Source organism: Halichoeres trimaculatus, unplaced genomic scaffold, assembly GCF_033239565.1.
Source record: "Halichoeres trimaculatus isolate MK-OKI-2021-1 unplaced genomic scaffold, fHalTri1.1 fHalTri1_scaffold_18, whole genome shotgun sequence".
Taxonomy (NCBI): domain Eukaryota; kingdom Metazoa; phylum Chordata; class Actinopteri; order Labriformes; family Labridae; genus Halichoeres; species Halichoeres trimaculatus.
Window position 1 is genome coordinate 28,628,531 of NW_027437196.1, and position 24,487 is coordinate 28,653,017.

Consider the following 24,487-nt stretch of genomic DNA (forward strand, 5'->3'; position numbering starts at 1 on the left):
GTTGATGATGCGAAGGTTATAAATCAAGCATGATGGAATATTTTAATTCTGAGCTTTTGTTTTTTCAACTGCTGAATGACCAAGGCTACGATTACATGCAGTCATTAACCCTTTCATATTCAAAATATTTGCACAGCCATGAAAACACCAATAACCCTTTCTGTTTTTTAAAAACCTGAAAATCCCCCCTGGGTTCCTTCTTTTTCTAACCTGAATATTTGGTCATGTATTTGCTTGTCAGGATATCACCATCCAAAGAGCATTAATTTGTGTCCTGTGCATGTTCTGTTCACAAGGAATCTTGGTCTTTTGAGTACAGGAAGTCTGTGGCACTGCTGCTGCTGCTCCTGTTGTTGTTGTTGTTGTTGTTGTTGTTGTTGTTGTTGTTGTTGTTGTTGGCAGTAGCTCAGTCCGTAGGGACTTGGCTCAGAAATCGGAGGGTGGCTGGTTTAAGCCCAGGCGCGGACCATTATTGGAATTGGGCTGATACCTAGAGAGCTGTTGGCTTACATTCCTGAGCACTGTCGGGTGCCCTTGAGCAAGGCACCAACCCCCAATTGCTCAGATGTGTGCCGAAGGTGCAGCACCATCACTGTGACCTCTATTCAGTGCATGTTTCTGTGCAGAAGTGCTGTTTGTGCATGTGTGTGTATGTATAGCATGTTCAGAGTGTAAAAAACAGAAACTTCCCCAAGGGGATTAGTAAGGTATATCTTATCTCTTAATCTTAAATGGTGCAAATTGTGTTGTGAAGTCCTCCGTTAAGATGTTGTCCATCCATCGCTTTTTGGATCGGGATGTAAACAAAATAACCCTGTTTGCTCAGGCAAGTAAACGGGCTATTATGGATGTTTCAGAAACAGAAATAGTGACCGTAACCGGAATTCTGACTGCATGTAAACATAGCCAGTGTGTGATCATTTGAGAAATCCTATGTCACTTATATCGATAACCAGACAATCAGAAATTAAAATCAGAAACTCAATACGATTTTGGGTTTAAATTTGAAAAAGTACAGACATGAAGCCTCTTGCTCAATACAAATGAAGTGAATCTGATATCACTGACGCTGTCAGCCTGGCATCAGTGTAATCTGATGGTTCTCAAAATAAGCAGCTCAGTACTACATTTTTAAATAGTTTCCAAATAAATGCTCTATTAAACTTTAGTCATAAGTCAGCCTGATCATGTTTGTGTTTCTACAGCCAACCGTGCCCTTCTTGGTGGATGACAAGTGGGATCCAATAGCATGACAGCTCTGTGACAGAGTGATGGCATAGCAGTGCGACACAGTGTTCCCTGTTAATAAATCCAATGAAGAAGAAAATAATGACCATGGAACAATGTTTTGTGATGCCACATTCCAAACAATGTTTAATCTGGTAGTTATGTCATTTCAGATAATACATCAGAAAAGTGTGGTGTGTTATTTCAATGAAGAATAACATATATTCGATATCATCAGGACTTGGTGAATGTAAAAACAAGGTTTTACAAAGCGCTTTGACAGAAACACACACAGGAAGTACAGAGCAGAAGAGCCTGAGCAATGATTTAAACCAACATTTAAAGCATGAACACAAAAAAAAGCTAAACAATGATTCAACTCATCATCACTGGAGCACAAGCCACAGATTACCCTGTCATTACAAAAAACAAAACCTCTGAGGAGCAACAACACAGCAATAAAAAGAAATTAAACATTAAAAAGGGAAAATGGTGGGGAATATTAAACAGTAATAGAAGAATAGAAGCAATAAAAAGAGACAGAATGATTGTATGTGATAAAACTTTAAAAAATCAAAGGGATGGAAGAAATCATAAAATAAGTCAAATTAAAGGAACTGAAGACAATGAGTATAAAAATAATATTTACAGACAGTAATAATCAAAAATAAATGAAGCAAGGGCAGAGAAGAAAAGAAATGAGATTAATAAAGGATAAGAGACCAAATAAAAAGTCAAATGGTGATGGTTGACTTTACAAAGAGGGAGGTCTGTCTGTGAGGGTGAAACCATATTTCGTGGCATGAAATTTCATGAGAAATATCTAAACAAACTTCCGAGATACACAAGATTTATCAAGTACCAATAAAAAAAGGTTCAAGAACATAAAGGAGTGCGATGAAATTTGACCCTCTCACTTTCTGTAGCACCTTACAGTGTCTGACATTCTGCACAGGGGGAAGGCAGAAGATAGGAAAATACTGTCTTGTTTAGAAAAAGACTGGAAAACAAAAAGAAGACCGAATTCAGGTGTTTTTCACTGAACCAGGCAAAAGGCCCATTGAGATCAAGACCTCTTCCACACGGGTGACCGAGCCAAGAGTCACCATTGTTTGTTTCTGAAGCCCTGTTTCCACCAAGCAGTCTAGCATGGATCAATACGGTTTGGTACAGGTTGGATCAGTAAAGCCTGATCCTGTTTGAGTTTCCACAGCCAACTGTGCACTTCTTGACAGGCAACGTGTAAGCAGGGGCGTATTTAGTCGTTAGGGGGCCTAAGGCAAACCCAGTCAATGGGGCCCTCCATGTCCTTGTAACTCATCTTCCTCAGAGCTAGACTGGTCTTCCCTAGGTCCACTGTCTCTTTCCCAGAATCAAGGCATGAGACAGTGCTAATCTTGTACATGGTAACGTAACACAACTAAATGCTGTAATTTAGTTTGATTTAGAAAAAAGTGAATACATAATTTAGTCCACTTTGTCCTGGATTTGAAATCTTTTATGGTCAATTTACAGCTTATTTGTCCCACAGTGGGGAATTTACAGAGTAACAGTTACAAACAAGAAAGTATGAAGTGAGAAACATTACAAAAAGTAGATGTTGAAAAAAAATGTATTAAAGAAAAAATATGTAAATATCAAGCACAACATAAAACTGGAAAAAATCTACTGAAAGAGGCGATATTTCGAGTTACCATACTTTTTGGTACTATTATTTTAAAGTTAATGTATTTTTATTTGACCCCCTGTCCAGTGAGTTATGTTTCCAAAAAAGAGATTTTGTACAGTAATGTTTATCACCAACTCAAAAAGTTTGATTTTGAGAAAATGATCCTGTTTCCTGGGCTAGATAAAGTCCTTAAAATCCTAAAAGTCTTATATGTTTATCTCAGATCTCAGAGTAACATTGTTTTTATTTCCAACTTGGTTGAAAATAAGAAAAAAATGGGGAAAAAAAGTGTCTTTTACCACTTTCTTCCTGAATCAAATGTTCAGATGTGTTGTAACATGGAATAGCCCATTGAATAAGAAGGGAGGGGGAGCACCCAAAACCATCATTAAAGATTAAGCCTTTTGATGTATTTTGAAGCATGTGAAGTAAGATTTAGAAAAAAGAAATGCTTTCAATTGAAGAGAACTTCATAAATCAGTTTTTAAGAGATGCTTTGGGGGCCCCTGGGAATCTTGGGGCCCCAGGCAACTGCTTGTGTTTGCCTAATTGTAGCTACGCCCCTGCGTGTAAGGTGGATGCTGATAGCTGCGTCAGCTACACAGAAGCATGATGGCATAGCAGTGCCACACAGTGTACCCCATTAATAAACCCAACAAAGAAAAACAAAAATCAACACTGGAAGACATTTACCAGATCATGGCTCTTTGTTACTAACATGGCAGGGGTATGTGTTGCTCTTTGTTACCACAGTCGAACAGGAAGTGATGGTTCTTGCAGCGTTTCTGACTTCATCTTCTGGGTCGTATCAGTATGTCTGGCATCTCAACAGAAGGGTACCAAGAAGTTACAATTGTTAAACGGTAAGAGCTTTGATTCTAGACTGTGCATTTTGAGCCGAATGAATAAAGGCCCTCAGACAAAAGCTTTCAAAACTTTTACGTTGAAGAAATTATAAAAAGAACGATTGTGATCGAAATATTTGTTTTCATTCTTTCTTTGTGAAGTAAAACACTCCCACACACTGTCTCCAACTTTTACAGTCAACATGTTTTTTAAAAAAATATCATTTTACAGATTTTCAGTGGGTTTTTTGTTTTTTCCAATTCATTTTTGTATCGCATTTTATTTTGAATTGTGGATTGACTTTTTGGTTGCACCCTATACCAACATTAGAATGATTAAAAAAATACTTTCATGCTCTTTTACTCTGGGCCACATTCTAAACCACATGTGAGAGCTCAAAGGAGAATCTCTGTACCCCTCTGTACGACCTCAGTACATCTGTATGAATAAATGATCCATTCTGCTCCCCTCTGCAGCCACCGGGCCCTCTCCTGTGGCCCCTCACTATTCATGCCTGTCGACAGCATGATGTAGCCACATGGGGCCAAAGTGCTGACTCCAGCCCCTGACATCCTCCTCACTCCTGACCTTTGACCCCGTTACAAAAGAGGATGTCTCCCTGGACACAGATTTCCCTGCTGTTTGGCGGCTGTGCGGCACAAAAAGCCGCCTGGCCCTGTTGACACGGGCATTAGGGGGGACAATATGGGACAGACTGGGAGGCCCCCTGGAAAACAACACTTCCTGTCACTGGAGGGGTGTGTTGGAAAATTACCGTATCTGTCTCATGTGAATGGTAATTTTCTGTCCTCGTGATACTTTGACCTTTGACCTAAAATTAGATCACCATAAATAAAATGTTTATCAGGAAATTAATGAAAAATATGATGGGAAAAGAAATGGGTTGAAAAGATAAATATTTTTTTCAGAAGGTATAATAAGGTATAAATATTCCTTCAGCTGGCACACAGGTTTAAGGATGGGAGTTTGCTTATTACTTCACAGGTCATGACATGCGACTGAACGAACCCTCATTAGTTTTTAAGACTGTGATTGAATGTTGGGTTGAATATCAGTCAAACAGAGAAATGATGTTCATCCTTAATTTTATGAGATACGAGAATAGTCTGTCACTGAAAGTTAAACTCACACTGCTGAGTGTGAATGTTGAGTGTATCATCGTCTCTGTTTGAAGCTTTGAAACACCTTCTATGAAAGTTGGCACCTTCCACAGCCATGTTTTTAGTGAAGCACTGAACTGACAAACCAGTGACATCTGAGTGTTTGTAATTTGTGAGCTGTTGACAAAATGTGCTGATAGAGAGAAGACAAAGAGTGAGGCTGTTGTGCTTGAAAGAGGTTGGATTGATAGTCGTAGAACCTGACAAATGGAGAAATACACTTGTCATGAATCACAGAAGCTTCTTGTTCTCAGAGGACTGTCTCACAGAGGGTGTGAGCAAGGGGGACACTTCTCAAATCTTGTATTTTAAATCAGAAAGCCAGACATGATTAATTATTCAACTTTTTATGTAAGATTTTTATCAAGCAATATTTTTAAGCCACCTCTAACTCTGTTTTTTTTTTTTGTTGTTGTTGTTGCTGTTGTTCAATTACAGCTGAGAACAATCAGTCCAGGTCAGGAACATCAAAGCTTTTTTATTTTTTTTTACAGAAAAGGACCACATTTGATTTTGTGAAAATGACCACAGACCAGCAGCTTTTACTGACATATTTATTAACCATTTAAGTAACATATGAATGCTTTACTTGTTATCTACTGACAGTGGCAGATAGGTGTTAGATGATTTGCAAAGGTCACAGTGAAAGTACAGCATGAACAAAGTCAAAAAAAAAAAAAAAACTCAGTAAACCCAACAGACAGAAAATTTGTGAAGGTAAGTAAAGCACTGGTTTCTTGTTTAACTTCAGCTATGATGAATAAAGCTTCATAAAGGCCTCAACTTGTGATAACTTTCAAAGCACTTATGTTGCTGTATTTAGCAGTAATGTATATTTAGCTTTATGAATCAGGCATGCCATCGCTTCAGCATTATAGCTATATTTATCATAGCTGAAGTAAAAAAATAATAATAATAATTATAAATGTTGGAATAGCTGCTGTAACAGCTGTAAGGACTTTGAAAGTGATCTTGAAAAAGTCTCCTTTCTAGATAAATGCCTGATCATAGTGAGATTATTAGCCCCAATGTAGGTTTTTTAGAATGCTAGTTAGCAGCTACTTCGTAGCTTTTTGGTTGTGTTGAGCAGGAACAAATTGATTTATGCCACACATAAGTCTCCATGACAATACCATGCCAGTTGACGGGAGAAGAGAGAACTGTGTTTTTCTCTGCTGAAAACGATTTCTGTGATTAATTTTGCAGTGATGGTGGACACTGGAGCCTAACTGTCAGACAGAAAAAGGACAGAAGAGCAGAAGAAAAATAAACAGGAGAGAGATAGAGCACGAGCTAAAGGCTAAAAAGGCTAAACTGTTTGTGCTAATGTCCATTCCAACCCACAGTCAGCAGTTATTCTGCAGTGGTCTGTTCAAACTTTGAGTCTATCAGTGAAATGAAGAGTGAGGCTACGTTAGCTCTGATTGGTAGATGACTGGCAGGACATAACCAGGATTTACTAATGTTACACATAACAGACACGTCTTAAAGCACCAGGCTGTCAGCGCTACATGTGGACAGCTACAAAATGAACTGATAGTTAGCTTGTTGTCACGCTAGCCTGTGGATAATTCTCACCACTGGGCTGCCAGTAGTGCTACAAATAGCCAGCTACTGACTTATGGTACAAACTTACGTTTCACGTTTTTTGTCACGCTTTAAACAACAGCGCTACGTAACTGTTCTGATAAATATTATGTTTTGTAAATGTTGTATCTGGTAAAAAAAAGTTGTCTCAGACAAAGAAAATTTGTTCCAAAACAAACACACCCCTGGTTAAAACTCACATCTTTACGCCAGTGTACGCCAGTGTACGCCAAAGGTGGCAGGGCAGTCCAATTAAAACAGATCCACCACATAGCATCTTTAAGTTTTTCATGAGGTGTGTATGAAATGAAACCTCACCTGTCCCTCAGGTGTCTCTTGGTACCAGATGATCAGTGGTCAGTCAGAGACAGGGTACAACTGAAAAGCTGGGCTTCAAGTTGATGTGACCTTGTGTTAAGGGGTTCCGTGCCCCAGGATATATATATGTCAGCCAAAACACTTTTTATGTTTCTGTGATAGTTAATACAAGGATCCTCAAGCTCTTCAATTAAAATTTAAAATGTAATGCTAAACTATAATTGTTGTTGTTATCCATGAATTTAAATATACTGTTTTACAAACCAAGAAAAAGAAGTAAAACACATTATTATGTTTTGATTGTTTGATTACAGTGGTTAACTTGTGTTTCTGAACAGAACAATGTGTTCCAGTTATTGTTTGTTATTCTCAGAGAATTCTTGTGTGTTGGGTCAAATTTGGGAAATTGAATCATTACAATAGTTCAAACGGATTCAAAATGGTGAAGGTAACTCACTGAGAAAGAAAGAGTTTAAGTCAAAGCTCTTCATGGTGCTGGGAGGCTTTCTCATTTGTACGACAGGTGGTCTAATAAATGTATCAAGCACTGGGTGTGTCACATCTGTTAAATTAATCATCTTTAAAGTTCAAGGATAAAGCTGAAGGTGAAGACAGAGTGAGCAAATGATTTTATATTGTAAATTTGTGTAGTTAGCTTTGCATACCACATGACAGAGAATTATTTAATGAATGTGATGAGATATTTATATTATATTATATATGATTTATGTTATATTATTAGAGATTGAGATATGTATTTATTCTTTTTTTTTGTTTTGTTTTTGCTAGGCGCTGCCCAAGTAGCTGCCTGTTGCAGCAGCTCTCTCTTCTTTGTCTGTTTCTTGTAATTTTTGTCGTCTCTTTTTGGTCATCTTTGTATTTGGAGTGGATCATTACTTTGTATGGTTCATTGTTGGTCATGGACACCAAACTTTTTGTGACTTCAGTGATATTTTTACTAGTTTTCTCCTGTGTTTGTCTGGAGATCCTACATGTATCCATGGCTGCATTGTTTACATGTGAAATTAGCTGTTAGCAGCCTGTAGCATGTCAATGCTAACTAGTGTAAGGCTTGATGATTTCCCTCGAGGTGAGGAGGAAAAGGTGAGGACGACGTGCTGGTTCTCGGGTGTGAGCTGGGAGGTGACGACGTGGACCTGTCCTTCCATCCATCGTTGTTGGGAACGTGGGATCTATCTCCGGTGGGATGGACGAGCTAGCCGTGCTAGCCCAGCGGCAGAAGGGCTGAGTGGCATTGTGCTGTTCACGGACGTGGCTGACGGAGCTGACATCGGACGCCGGCACTACATTGGAGGAGCTTCGCCTGCTGTGAGCAGACAGGATCCAGGAGACAGAGACTGAACAGACTGCTGGGGAGGCTCAGTCCTGGACCCTGAGGAGGTGGAGACTGGCTGGGCTGGAGAGTGGTGAACGGGCTGTCCTCATCTATTTTCTTGTGGACCTTTTTGCACTTTTTATACACTTTCTTACTTTTGTTTTCTTAAATGCTGCTGTGACTCCTGAATTTCCCCTCGGGGATGAATAAAGTATTTTCTATTCTATTCTATTCTATTCTATTCTATTCTATTCTATTCTATATGTAGAGATTGGTTTTGGTGTCTTCTTTCATGAACCCTGTAAGTAATATGAGATGAAATGTGGTATTTTAGTGACACAGAACCATAACACAGAGAATTGATATAGTACAACATACTGATCCTTGATGTCTGAAAGCATTAAACTGTTCATATGATGTCTCACAGCTTATTCAGTGTAGGTCTGTGCCTGTGTGCCATGACTCCAAACAGCCTTTGTAGTCCTGCACTGATTCATGGGAAATCTCCAACACTCTTCAAAGACGAGGAATGACTCTGTCTAATAACCAGTGCCACAGGAACAAACAGTATTTTGTATGTATTACAGTGACAGACAGCAGAAATATTTACACTGATTTCATGCTTTGTCTCTCTGTCGTCTCTCTGTAGTCTCTCTGTAGTCTCTCTGTAGTGTGTGTGGGTGTCCCCTGGGTGCTCCAGTTTTCAAACATGCAGTCTGTGTGAATGGGGGACTTGACATCGACTGGTGGTGCTCATGTCTGTGTGTTAGTGGAACAGAGAGACGTGCAAAGTGCTTCAAAGCATTTCTGCCAACACGAAGCTCTCTGGTGTCTCTGAGTGAGATGAAGTGGGTATGAAACATAACTCACTGAAACAGTCGTATGGAAATCTTTTCTGGTATTAGAAAGGTAAACATCCGTCTGACTAAACAAAGAAACCGCCTGGATTTTAACTTCAGGTCACAGCTACAATCTAAACTCATCTTTTTCAATCTGGATGTGCTCTCTGTTAATGCATATTATTGTTGATGTTTTTATGAGTAAAACAAGTGAATTTTCAACACATGAGTTGCTCGAGCTGGAGAATCAAACCAACGACCACCTGCCTTACTTTATGAAGACTCTTCATTTTGTCTTTGGTAGTGCGAGACCAGTTTCCCTTTCTGAACCAGAGTCAGCTCAGACAAACTGTGCCATACCTGCCCATTATCTCTGCACCCTCCAGTGTTCATCACATGGGGTAGGCCTGTAGTCCACCTACTCCACCAGGTCAGAACCTCTCTTCATCTTGGTTTAGTTTCTGCACTCCCCTGCATTTACAATGCTGTGGGTATTGTGTTGGAGAGAAATGATGCGGTAATCCTGCCGCATATCTTTAAATCCTCAGTCATGAAGGAGGCCCCCTGCAACATCTCCACAGAGCCAGCCGCCGTCTGACGCCCCTGACCAACCTGAGTGAATACCTGACAGGAAATCACACTGATCCATATTTCAGAGCAGACTTTGTCTTTTAGGACACAGTCACACTGTTATACCGCACCGTGCTTCAGGAGCTTCAACCCTAAAGCCCAGCTTGTTTGGCCAGTGTGATCGCAACCATGCCATGCTTGCGCATGATTCACTCCTCTGCTTTGGCTACATTGGAGGGGTGAGCTTCAGCACAGTTCACTTCATGCATGGGCACAAGCATGCAGACATGACGTTTGACCCATTATGTATTTTTGTTGTGACCGCTCCTCTGGACCGTCGTTTCAAACAAAGCGGGGAGTTAAAGGGTCGTGTCTGACCAAAACAACTCAATACCAGTCAAAAAGTCTCTAAAGTTGTAGCAGTGCTCACTGTGTCTCATTGTAATGACTCTGATGAGATCATGCTTCATGTAAACGGATGCTTCACAATGACCTGGGTGGGACATGTGTGTGCCAGGTCTGGTTCATACTGGAGTAGAGTGATTGGAGTAGACTGCCGATGTACTCTCCAGCAGAACAGTGGGGTGTGTGTTGGTGGTGCTTGAGTATAGCATGGCTTGACTAGCCTTACCTACACTAAGGAGGTTATGTTTTGGGGAGAGTTTGTCTGTGAAGAACATAACTCAAAAAGTAACAAACGGATCTTGATGAAATTTTTAGGAAATGCTCAAAATGGGATTAGGAAAAAGTGATTACATTTTGGAGGTGATCTGGATCACCGTCTGGATTCAGGACTCTTTTAAGGGATTCTTTATCATTGTGAGATAGGGCCGTTTTCACCATATGTGTATATAACTCCACAATAAATGGTTAGATTGTTTTGCAGAACAAGACAAGACAAGGTCACCATAATCTCTGACAGATGTAAAAGTATGATCCAGATCCTGACAATTTTCTGGAATATGAAATATGGACTGGATCATCATCATTTTCAACACTGTCAGGTAACAAATTATGGTACAAATCTGCAACTAACACCAAATTGTGGCAGACAGTCTGCTGAAAAGGAGTATAACATTAAAGCAGGACTTAAGTTTTGGTGACAATCACAATATGCTTGGTGAAGGTCTGCACTCTCTGGGTGCTTTTCTAGTGGTTGTCTGCAAAAAAAATTACACTCTCAAGAATTTTTTGTCTCACTCATTTATTTGCTTTGCATTTTAAAACCCCATTTAGAACCTTCTTAACATCTAACAGTGTGTGCGAAATGTAAATTTATTTATTTATTTATTTTAATTGACAGGTGTGTGGTTACTGTAATTATTATCTTTTTATTTTATTTTTATTTTTTTTTTTAGAAAAAAAGCCAGAATTCTAACTTTAATCTCAAAGTTCTGACTTTTTTCTCAGAAAAAAATAGTAATAAAAACAAACAAAAATAATTGGACATACCTTTCATTTTTTTCATTGGCCTAATCCTCTTCCATATTATTTTGGAGCTTTCATGCATTAGAAAAAATGTTTTTGATGACATGAAATAACGATACAAATTTTACCATCCTCCCACATGAGTCCATCAGTGAAATTAAGTAATTCCGTACAAAACCCACTCAACATGAGGAGCAGAATTTTGGTCGCCGCATCCTTCTGCGCATGTCCTCTGAGTCCGTACGGTTAAAGTCAGAGGGAGGGAGAGAGAGAGTGTGTGTTATCAGGGGATCCATGGAGCATGTCACAGTAGAAGTGTTTTCTGTGTCTTCTTGTCCACGATGCACTTTAGGATTGCAATAAGATGCGTGTGTGTTTCCAGATAATCAGTTTCTTCCTCTCAGTAAACTTTTACTGCCAGCCGCTCCGAGCTCAGGGTGAGTACGTCCGTCTCTGATTTTCCCTTCATAACTGTAACTCTGTGAAACCTCAGCGCTGTCTGTGTCCCCCTGCATGCTTTTCTCCCTAAAAGTTATAACAGGGTGTATAGATAAAGCTTAAAAGCCACTGTGTTTGAAGGCTGCAGGTCTGGACTAACTTAGTGATTTAGTGACAGCTGGCATCCTGTGGGCACGATAGATTTCGCTCGTATGCAGTGAGAGCATCAAACCAGAGTCCGCTCAAAACTCTCACAACTTAACATTCTGTGTCATATCAGTGGATGTAAACCTTTTTGATGCTGTTTCTTTGAATACTGTTGGAATTATTCATAACCTTTGATTAATTCGGCTTACAAAACACTCAGCGATCAGCTCTGTTTTCATTTTAAACCTTTAAACTAGTTTACATCGCTAGCTACCGCCCACCGCGGAGTCTCCACAGTAAGTTTGACATGACTATATGAGGCAGGGAGAATGGCAGTTCCAAAAGTTTAATTTCAACGTCAACACACTTTTTTTGCACGCCGAATTAACGGAAAAACCCTTTACATTTGTAATAGTTTTGGTGTGAGTATTCCCAGCGTCACTGTCTGGAGACCCGTTAGCATGACGCTCTGCCCTTTCAGCGACGTGCGGGGTTAGCATCCTGTGTAGGAGAAAAAAAAAGTCTCAATGAGCGTTTGAAGTTTTTTAGAAGACGTAGTGGATAGAAAGTCCAACATTTATACTTTTTGCTTTCTTATTTTTATTCCGGAAAACTTCTAATGAGTTGGAGTAAGATATTTTTGGTTTCAGTCTGAAAATTTGCCGAGTATAAACTGGAAAAAGAGCCCATATAAAGTAAAGGGGACCGTTACCTCCACAGCAAACCTCGAGTAAAATCCACTATTTTTGTGCGTTTGGGGTTATTGTTACATTGAAACGCTCACTAAAATAAATTCAAATTATTTTTTAAAGCCGACGCCGTCCAATGTGCAATTCGGCATCACTTGTATACACTCAAAATACATTTATAAGCATAAATTATTGGGTATGAGAGGGGCTTATGAGTGTAAACAGAAGAGTTGAGCCCTTTATTAAGTCTTCACCAGCTATTCTAGGAAGGAAACAAAGGAAAGGGAACTAAAGTGCCTGTTTGGAGTGCGTTTGTGTTGCTAAATGTCGAAGCAGCATGAACGCAGATTGTAGCCCGTGTGAATGAGTGTGTTCACTCTTCAGACTCCTAATTAATTCACAGAGAGCTGTGAAGCGACTTAAGCAAACACAGAGGTGTGTGTGTGTGTGTGTGTGTGTGTGTGTGTGTGTGTGTGTGTGTGTGCTGTAGGACAACTGGTCTCTGAGTTGCTCTCACTTGTTAATTGTCTGAGTCAACATGGAGTTGGCACCTTGTACCATGTTGTTACTTTCTCCAGCCATTTGCAAAAGGTGTCTCCTGAAGACAGACCTTGAGCTTTAAGCACACTCCAGTATCGTTCTGCTCCCTGAATCGTCCTCAAACATGTGTGTAAAGGGGCTCAATGGGCAGGGTTATAAATTGGTCTAACATGCTGGTGGGTAGGTCTTTGATGTTGGGTCCACATGGGTGCAGGATGTGGATTTGCTCTGGCTAAACATCACTTTGTACAGATTTTTTTCTCCTTTTCTGACACATCTGCCAGGAACATGAAAGAAACAAAGCTCTTAGATCCTCATTTGGGGTGCACATTGTCTCCCAGAGGCCTGTGACAGTTAAAGGTCTCTGAAAATACAAAAAGGTGTGATTAAATGGCACCATGTGGCAAAGCGATCACACAGTTCGACCCACAGAAACACCAACGCGGCTCCTTCTTTAACTTCCTCCCCAACTTATTTTGCGTACAAATTCCATACATTTTTGTCCTCGGCGGAGTTTTGCTAAGTTCTCCCCTTCGTTTCTTTCATGTTGCGATTTGGCTGTGGAGGCTAGCCGTGAGAGAATGCATCTGGAACCAATTTGACTCCTCAAAGCAGAAGGGGAAGAGGAGGGGAAGGAGGGACGTGAACGGCAGCCCTTTTCTCTCCATGTCCACTGTGAGCAGGCATGGGCCTGAGCCCCGCAAACCTAATTATAGTTTGGTGAACACAAGATTAAAGTGTAGTACACACAGTTGAATTTCTTGGCCACTTTTTGGTATAAGGATTGTTGAATGGACTGTGAAAATACAGTTTTCCAACCAGCACTCTTTTTTTTGTCAAGCTAAATACATACGAAAAGAAATACACCCACTGAAATTACAAAGAGTTAGGGTCGGTGCTTTGGTTGACAACTCCTCATTACAGGCAAACGAGCCCTGTGTGGAACTGGAGGGTTTCAGGATATTCTAGTAGAACAGGGAATTTGCTTTGACTGGGGCTGCTGACCCGCTGCGTTCCCTGGAGACACTGAGTTCAAAGCACGCTGCTATCCAAGGCAGCATCGGCAGTCTCCTCATAGTTGAGGTTTACATGCTGGTAAACAGCACATGGAGCTGCAGGAACCCTGTTCAGACTGCATCGTACCCACATGGAGTTATTAGGCTCTGCAACCATCTCAATACATCTGCTGTCAGCGGTAACCAGCTCACATTGAAGGAAGCTTACTGTTGCATAGGTCTGTCACGATAATCAATAAATCAATGAACCGAACGATAAATAAAAACGTCCTCGGTAAGTTTGCCAGCCTTGATAAACTGACACGTGCATGCATGTTTGTTTTCCTCCTCTCTTTCCACCAAAAAGGCTGAATGAGAAGATGGCTCACTACGTCTATCTTTCCTAACATCGGGGTGCATAGGTTCTACAGCGGATTTAGCAGATTTATAGCAGAGTGAGCATCTGTCAAAAATGCGATATTTGGGGTGAAGACGGGGCTACTCGCCCGTACACACAGAGAGAGCTGAAGCGAGCGTCCTGAGGGGTAAGGAGGAAACACACGCTAATATGAGTGATGGCACGAAAGATACGGTTCTTAAGCCGCCTGACACAGTCCCAGTGTGGGAATATTTTGTTTTTTATCAGAATGAACAAAGTGTGAGCTCTGTGTGAAACTATGAAATATTTAAATGTTTAGCAGCCAAGCAAAGCTTGAGAATGTACATAAATTCTATTGAATTTGAAACTTTCATACCCTGTAGACTGGAAAAGCAGTAAAATTCACAGAAAATGAATCAGAGCTAACATTTCAAATTAAGTAGTAAAGAGCACAGGTTAAAAAAAGGCATAGAGCTGATTTCCTGGATTGGAACCATGGATCGACCCCTTCCCACCATATGATCCACTTTAAGGGGCTGGATCAGATGAATACCCGACACCAGGATTGGTACCAGTTAGAGGTGTGCAAAAATATTGATACGGCAATATAACGCAATACTTTTACCTCTGATAAAATATTGATATTTTAACTCTTAATATCCATATTATATTAATTATTATTGTTAAAATAAAAATCCATATTTTAGGTGAGTTGGAAGAACAAAAGGTCTTTGGCATCTCCACTGTGGTAGATGGCGCCGAAGAGCCACTCAGCTGTTTGTTGCCCATAAACTGTATAATAAATATAAACTCAAAGTATATTAGAATATATTTTATTCCTAAACTTGATGATGTGGGTTTTGATGCTGTAAACATCAATGTTTCCTCTCTATTCCAGGGCCAGTTAGTTTAAAATCCTTTGAAGTTCAATATTAGATTTTTTTATCAGTAACATTGGTTACACCAAGTGACATTTATCGGTTTCATCAACTGACCACGTCTTTCAACCAATCATTTTTTCAACATTAGTTTAATGTCACAGTACTTAAGGTGACAAACTTGATGCACTTTATATTTTTAAGTTAAGTGTCTGAATGTTTATGTGAAATACTTCATCTGACTTTCATTATTTAAAACACATTGAAATAGAAAAGTTGTTTTATATTAAATTGTTTACTGGGTAGGATATTGCAATATATCACAATATTGTGATATCGTGATATTATTGTATTGTGAGGTTGTTGCCACAACTCACCCCTAACACTGGTGTATCCATAAGCGTACCATGCTTGAGCATGATTCTCTTCTCTGTTTTAGCACGCTTTTTTTTATTTTTTATTTTTATTTTTTTCTCGGGGGGGGGGGTAGCTTCAGCACAGTACACTTCAGGCATGAGCACAAGCACACAGACATAACGTATGATCCATGATGTATGATCCATGGCGTATGATTGTTGTGACTGCTCCTCTCCACAATCATTTTAAACAAAGAGGGCTGTTAGAGGGCTGTGTCAGACCAAAACGTCTTCTAAAAGTCTGTAAAGTTGTAGCAAAGTTATCTGTGTCTCATTGTGCTGACTCTGATGAGATCGAGCTTTGTGTAAATGTTCCCTACATGGTAAAGTCTGGTTCATATTGGAGCAGTTTGACCACTGGCCATACTCTCCAGCGGGGAACGGGGGTGGGGATAACTGTGCTTGAGTGTGGCACAGTTCGAATGGCTAGTGTGACCACGCCCTCAGAGTCCATGTTACATATTTGTTATGCTGTTCAAGCAGAGCGTGGAGCTGTTGTTGTAAAACTCAGTGTTTGTCAAAACGCACAGCAACAAAGTTCTGATGAGGTCAGTAATCGATCCAGATCAGTTTAAAGTTGTGTCACGCAGAGAACAGTATTCACACCAAAAGTGCTGTCACAGTTTAAACACTGACTGCATATCGTACATTTAAACAGACAAACAGGTTTTATTTAAAAAGCAAACATCAATGTGAACTGAGCCACCACACTATAGCACCCAGCACCTCCTCCATCCTGTAGACCTTGTGTGAATCCAGGAGACATATAAGCTTCTTGAGCTGCTAAATGCTCTGAAATCTTCAACAGCTGGTTCCTAACACCGCCTGTCTGTTTTTGGTGCTTGGCAGTTGATGCTTGGTGGGTTTATGGGAGCTTTTTCTACTTCTGTTTGCTTCTGCTAACCAGGTTGACAGGAGATGACTCCTGTGATCAAATATCACTGACCATTCAAGACTTTAAGGAGATCCTCATGGTTTATGTGCTTCACTGGAAGTGTCTGTATTTCAGAGAGTAAGCTGTATGTGACAGCTCTTTCAGTTCCAGGGTGGAGTGTCTGGGCTGTGACCAAGATTTTTCACACATGTTCTGGGGGTCAAGAGTACAAAATGAGAAATCTCACAGTAAAAACTGTTTTTGACATAAGCAGAAAAATAGGTAAAAAAAATAAAGCATTGTCATGAAAGTGTTTTTTAAATGTATATTTGAATAAATTCACACAAGGTTCAATTATCGTTGACATTTTTTAATGCTAATCGTAGAGGAGGACAAATTATAATAGAGAAAAAAAACTACCACATTTTGAGAATGAAGATGTAATCTTGGTCTACGGTCTGCTTACATGCTATTTTGAAGAAGAAGATCATGGTAGCAGCTATCAAAGTAAAGAAGATAAAGCATTGACACTGAAAGAGTTCAGATTAGAGATGCACCAATCCAACTTTTCATGTCCTGATACAGACACAGATACCCAGGCTCTGGGTATCGACCAATACTGATCTGATACCAGTGTTAAATAATAAGTCGCAAGCTCTACTGTGGGATGAGACTGGTAATATTTTGAGCAAAGGACATAAAATGAGTACATATGGAATTACTCAGGTTGATATTTATTTAAACTAGAAATGTTTAACAGCAGTTTGGTTAAAACAAAACTTTAGAACCTACAGAAATGACAATTCAATAGTAAATTTTACACCTTGTAGACTAAATCATAGTTTAGCCTCAGTGTCAAGTTTGGACCAATCCTTTTCTACCGATACCTGAACCAGCTTAAGGTGCTGGATCAGGGCTGATACCCAATACCAGTATCTAGTTGGTGCATCCCCAGTTCAGATTATCTGAAACTTTCTTTAGCAACAAATTGTTCAGACTCATGATTCTGGATTGATGCTCCAGGACACTGAGTCTATTCTGAATACTAGAGGAAACGCTAAAAGACAGTATGTGTGTGCTTCAGCAAGTAAATAGGTAAGTAAATTTTATTTAGTAAAGCACTGTTCATAGAGTAAAATCACAAACTTCTCGCAGGAAATACAGTTAGAATAAAGGGTCTTTTGTGTCTTCACATGTTTATTGAACTGCAGTTTTAACACTTCCCTGTAGGTTTTAACATTTTCAGACCGGGTATAGCTGTTTGGTGAAACTTCACATTTTCTGACACATTGACAATCCGATTGATTTGTATTGATGAATCTCATCTCACGTCTCAATTCTTGTACAATCATGACATTTCTCTCAGCCTTATTTTTGAAATCTCAATAATTTATGTCTGCATTGTGACCTTGATCCTCTGTTGTTGAATCAACCTGGGAGAAGACAAAAAACAATTCAATACAACAGATCAGACAGCATTGCATTGTGGAGAATCACTCAGAGAAGGTCAGTGTAGTCAGTGTTGCATAAAATAAAGTCTAAACAAATTAGTGTTAACTTTAGGGCTGCTGCTATCGAATATTTTAGTATTCGAGTATTCTACTGAAAATCCCACCGATTAATCGAGTAATTGGATAAAATTCATTTTTGTTTAGTGAAAGAGCAGTTATTTTTCGAATGAAATTTTTTCTCTTTAAGAAATAGAATTTTCTGATACAGCATGTCAATAAGAGCACTTGCTTTGGTAGCTCCAAAATTTGTAAACACACTTTGACACATTTTTTGTGCCTTGTACATCTCATCTAATGCTGCGGACCCAAATGGCATCGGTTTTGTAGAATGACCCATTAGTCTCCAAACTCCAGAAAAGAAGCTAGATTTGTTGCTAGTTGCTATTTTGTATAAGAGGTAGCTTGAGGGGTATGAAAACTCTCTTAATATGGTCTCAGCTCTATTTGAAATACCACTCTTTGATCTTTTTTAAAATTAAACGATTCATCAAGGCGGAGAAAATTCCTTGAGTATTTTTTGTAATCGAGTACCTCGAATCATTCGAGGAATCGTTTCAGCTCTAGTTAACTTACAAATAAAAGTAGACAAATGCAAGTTTCCATTAAAGTACAGAACTGACTGTGATAAAGTAGAGTAAATGAAAGTGACAACTGCAAGTGCACATGGGAACTAAAGAGAAAAGCCCCCTCTATTCTGGACTCTGAAGCCCTCATCTAAAGACCAACACCATCAAGAGGACTTGAGAGTGCTCAGTGACTCACATTTGCATACCAGGGATGGAATTTGACTGAATTCAACCCAAAAGTTTCACCTCTGGTACTGTCAGGGCATTTTCACAACAAATAAAGTTATTTAACATACGATCAGACAGGAGATGGAAGTTTAGAGCTGGGGTGTGACCACTGAACACATTATTAGTGTCACACCTTCATCCTCTCCTGTTCTCGTCATGGTCAGAGACCAGGATCTGTCCAGGTTAGAGGCTAGAACAGTGGAGGAGCCTCATATTGTCTGAAATGTTTGCCCTATAGCTGTTTATTATTTCAGATATACGTAAGACATTCCAGCATAATGACATCCTCTGCTCATTTCCTGTGACTTTCCTTTTTTTTATTGTATTATTTAAGCTGTGTCTGGTATCTCCATATTCTCTTTAATGAATTAGTTGTTTTGGAAAGTGCTCTCCCAGCTGCACATCTGGTGGGAATGTAATTAAGTCATAAGCTGTATCTGTTAGCCTGAATGTGACTGATAGAAGGAAGAGCCCAGGAAAACCCAAAGGGAGCACAGCCTGTCTGTCTGCAAGCTGACTGTTGGTTTTATAGGAGGCTTGAAATTAAAGATAACAGGATGTAAAAAAAAAAAGAAAAAAAAATGCCTTTTTTAAAAAAAATTTGAACATCCCAAATTAAAGTGGATATTGTTTGTGCTATACTTCATTTCCCATGACATCAAAATAAATGTTGGTCAGGTTAGTAGAGGTTATGTAAAGGTTTTAGTTTAGAGGCTGTGTGATGTGTTTTAGATTCTTCAGGTGTCAGTGTGAGGTGTGACTTTTTATAAAGTCGGAGCCTTTTGGTGCAGTAATACAGTAGCTCTCTGCTGTTAGTCACTCTTAAACTTCCCTGGATTGGTTCGGATCAGGCTCTTGTTTGGGAGAAAAGAACTAATGGGAAGAGACTCTCATATGGATACTTATTACATGAGAAATGCACAGAGTTTCAGGATTGTATGAATCTTTAATCCTGGTCTTCTTCTGCATTGACCCTCTGCTGTAGGGGGGACGCAGTGATGAGTGTTTATTGTCTATGTGTCTGCATCACTCTGCTGTCCTAATCCAGAATGCCTCAAGTTAGGCCTGTCACAATAACAAATTTTACGATAATTTTCCAAAATATTAGTGCCCATAAACAATATTATTGTCAATATTATTTTGATTTCTTTCCATTTTTTCATTGATGTAATTATGATAAATGGGATAATAAAGTGAGTACACCATATCAAAAGCAAGAAACTTTAATTTCTTAAGAGTATTTAACTGTAATTAAAAGGTCAGGATCTTTTAAATAAAATAAATTAAACTAAAAATATAATAAATTTAACAAACAAGAAAAATAAAAAAATATAATGAAAATGAAATGGACTCTCTTTAAGAAAAAAATACATGTCAATGAAAATAATTAATACTAATCAATAATAAAACATAGACCCTGTCTCTAAAGAAAAAACAAAACTCCAAAAAAACAACAACAATAAAAACTATAGGCTAAATAAAAGGGAGTTTATACAGTTCCTGAATTGTTTATAACATGTACTTTTACCCAGTCAATCCGTACTGTCTGTCAAACACTTTTAACATTTCTGGCTTTTAACCGTATTGAAGGGCTGCATTTCTTTTGCAATGTAGCTGTCTTTGAGCGCCCACCATTTGGCGCTTTTATTTCTATTTACTTTGCAGACCAAAAGCCTCAGTAAGAGCGGACTGTCAAAGAACAAGGCTCTGCTGCACCTCCCCTTCTTCTTCTTCGTCGCCACTATTTTCAAACAAATGCGACATATCAGCTCGTTGGTGTTCATGAGCTCACACTTTGTTCATTCTGATAAAAAACTAAATATTCCCACACTGGGGCTGTGGCAGGCGGCTTAAGAACCGTATCTTTGGTGCCATCACTCATATTAGCGTGTGTTTCCTCCTTACCCCTCAGGACGCTCGCTTCAGCTCTCTCCGTGTGTACACGCAAGCAGCCCCGTCTTCACCCCAAAGATCGCATTTTTTACATTTTTCTGCTATAAATCCGCTAAATCCACTATAGAACCCATGCACCCCGATGTTAAGAAAGATAGACGTAGTGAGCCATCTTCTCATTCATCCTCTTTGGTGGAAAGAGAGGAGGAAATCAAACATGCATGCAGTGTCAGTTTATCGAGGCTGGCAAACTTACTGAGGACGTTTTTATTTATCATTCGGTTTATTAATTTATTGATTATCATGACAGACCTACTTTAAGTGCATTATGTTGTACTGGAGCTGATACATGTCTCCCTTTATTACAGAGTGAAAAATACAAGGAAGAATAGACACTGCACTGCTGAATTTATTTGGAGAAAAATACCCATTCTTTGCCCCAACCAGAACACCTGCTGGTAGATGGTCGTACTATATTGGAGGACTTTGTCATACTCAAACTCTTCAGTTATCAACAAATAACACCTCTGATTTTCTGAACAATCAATAAATCTGTAACTTAATGGTATTATTGGTAGTAGGGATGGTTACCTTTCACATTTGATATGATACAGTACTGATGCCCAGTACCTGGCAATTGGTATCAGTACTCAAAGGCACCTATTTTCAGTACCTTTAGGTGTTTATGTGGTAATAAATATTAGTTATTTGATTATAAAATGTCAAAGTTTTTTATATTTAATATATTTATTTCTCAATACATAAACTTGCAATGCTGTATGTATGACATGGAAAATTACCTATGCTCCAAGAGCGTCAGCTGATGAGAAAGAGGATGATTGACAGGGTTTTCTGAAACTCTGATACAGACATCAGGTTGGAGCAGGGCTAACTTGCTTGATTATTTTCAGCATCTTAATTTTTTTTTTATGGCTGTTTTTTGATTTTGTGAAATTTTGTACCTCAAAATTTCATTTCATCCATGATACATCCCTGTTAGGATGAGAGTGTACAGCAGGACTCTGTGCAGCAGTCAGCTTAAGACTGCTCATCTCTGTTCCAGTAACACTCCACAGGGTGTTCAACGTTACTCTGCGTTATAAACCAGACTCTGAGACAGAGCAGGCAGTGGTTTTTCATCGTCAGCCTTTCTCTGCATCCTCTGCTCTTTAGCCACGCTCTCTGTGACCATGTGTGTCTTATTATGTCATTACCTATTACACACACACACACACACACACACACACACACACACACACACACACACACACACACACACACACACACACACACACACGACAGAGTGGGTCAGGTCTGCATCCTCCTTTGATTCTGCTAATCAGAAATGAAACGAGTGCGTGTATGTGTGTGTGTTTGACTTTTGCTGTCTTTGGCTTTAGGCTACCTGTGACAAACCTGGTCTTGTCTGGATTGGTTTCTTCAGTACCTGACAAAAACTCATGACCATAAATTATACACACAGCAAAGAGGCCAAGATAGAAGATTTTGTTTATTGCCTCTGAGTTTCAGCATGTTAACACTGTGATTAGAGGTGGATGTGCTTTCCTTGTGAAACTAGATCAGCAGGCATAATCGACATTCAACATTACATCAGTGGTAGAGTCCAGACTGAATGATCAAAAAAAGGAATCCAGAATTTTACAGAGGGGTAAATGATGCTTTACATGTTTTAAAGATGCTGTGAAGAGGATCTGTTTTAGTTGGACTGCCTCGCCAGTTTCACACACACTTTTGTAAATTAATTTTAGCATGGTGTGTGTTTATTTTGGAATTAAATGGAGATTGAATAAAAAAAAATTCTTTGTTCAAGTAAACTTTTTACTGGATACAACGCACCAAGGTAAGGTATTTATCAGTACAGTTATGTAGCCCTACGTTTTCAAATGCGACAACCAGCAAACGTTGTAGTAGCCGGCTATATGTAGCGCTATCGGCAGCCTGGTGCTGCTCTGTAGGCTAACATAACAAGAAGCAAACACTGTCAGTTTGTATAGTTTAGCAGCTGTCTATATTTAGTGCAGCTGGCAGCTAGGGGCTCTAACATGTCTGTAATGTGTAACGGTAGTGAATCCTGGTTATGTTCTGCCAGTCATCTACCAATCAGAGCTAACATAACCTCACTCTTCATTTTATTGATAGACTCTCAAGTTTGAACAGACCACTGCAGAATAACTGCTGACTGTGGGTTGGAATGAACATTATCACAAACAGTTTAGCTCCTGTGTTAGCCTTTAGCTCGTGCTCTGTCTCTCCCCTGTTTATCTTTCTTCTGCTCTTCTGTCCTTTTTCTGTCTGACAGTTAGGCTCCAGTGTCCACCATCACTACAAAATTAATCACAGAAATCATTTTCACTAAAGAAAAACAAAGATCTCTCTTCTCACTACTAAACTTAATCAGCCAGCGTGGTGTTGTCATAGAGACTTAGATGTGCTTTATATTAATCTGGTCTTGCTCGACCTGATCAGGAAGCTAGGAAGTAGCATTTTGGGATAACCTGTAATATGAGTGTTGATAATCTCTTTCTAAAGTGTGGATTACAATGAAGAGAGACTTTTTCAAGAGCACTCTCAGACTCCTCACAGCCCCATTAAAAATCTGGAACAACATCAATGACAATTCTGATTTGGTAGATTAATTGAGATTTCATCAGCCAAAATTTGAATTAATCCTAAAGGCAAGGAAAACAAATGCAGAATACCCCCCCCCCAACAAAAAAAAAAAAAAAAAAAAAAAAAAAAGAAAAGAAAAAAGAAAAAAAGAAGCAAAACAAAACAAAACAAAACAAAACAAAACAAAACAAAACAAAAAAAACCCATTTCAGTCTAAATCACTTTAGACTAAATCTACAATGGCTTCAACCCTGTTGACATTAGACTTCTCCTAGAAGGTCAAGTTGTTGTCAGATTTCCATCCAGTATATATCCCCGATTCAGCACTGTTCCTTATACACCATGTGATAACAGCACACACATTCACACTGATATTAAAAGATCCTCTGGAGCCGGTTAAAGTCTGATTTCCTTTAAGTCTCATCAGTATATAAATAGAGCAGGACATAAACTGCCTCTGCTCCTTTCCTCAGAATCAGATCTCTCAGGCAGATGTTAGCCCGTCAGGCAGGAAATATAAGTTATGCATCAAGAGCGAGGAAATGTTCCATTCATCAGCGTCTCCCACTGAGCACCACGAGGGAGGTATGAGACACTCTCACTCAGTGAAACACCAGAGAACCACAAATTTATCTCCAAGTATCAAAGCAGAATCAGCTGTCTTACATCAAATTTTAACACCCTGAGAGAAATCTCAGGCCCTGAAATCCTGAACAAAAGAGAGGAACTGGAGTGAGTCTGCTGTGTTAGAGAAATGAAAGAACCTTTCCAAAAGTGCTGTTCCCTGTTTTCTGTCAAACATGCCCAGATGATCTCTTAATGCGTGGCTCCTCATGGCAAATCCCAATTAATCAATTCACAGGAAGTGACCTTTGACCTCCATCCACTGAACTCTCCCCCCACAGAGCTGACAGCGACTCTGAGGAATGCAGGAAGGAGCTGGAGCTCAGTGTATGTTGGGCTCCCTACATACTGACACGCTCAGTTTGAAGCTCCAATCTGAAACCATCACACCACAATGGTTTTATGATCTGTGTGCGATGAGTCGTTTCTGTAGATAGACTCTGCTCCATGAGCTGTTCGGTCTTCTTTGCATTGGCTTACTGACTAAAATACAGTTATACTCTACACTAACAGCTATGTTTTACTAAATAAGAGAGACAACCATTCAGGATGTGCTTTGGATCATTGTTGTTCTTCCTTTCAGACAGTTGCTGTTTTTATTAATATTAACAGTTACAAACCCAGGATGAGAATAACCCTCTCTGGTCCCAGGAGAGACATGTTGTGCTTTAAGGCCC

The 24,487-nt window shown here is 39.4% G+C and overlaps 1 protein-coding gene across 1 annotated transcript in view; it reads left to right on the forward strand.

Moving 5' to 3' along the window:
• The first annotated feature begins 11,293 nt into the window (after window positions 1–11,293).
• reck (reversion-inducing-cysteine-rich protein with kazal motifs) overlaps window positions 11,294–24,487 on the forward strand; it is a 124,770-nt gene continuing 111,576 nt past the window's right edge. The window contains exon 1 of the mRNA XM_074693548.1: window positions 11,294–11,438. Within this exon, the coding sequence (XP_074549649.1) occupies window positions 11,366–11,438 (73 nt within the window). The 5' untranslated portion in view covers window positions 11,294–11,365. The remainder of the gene's footprint in view (window positions 11,439–24,487) is intronic.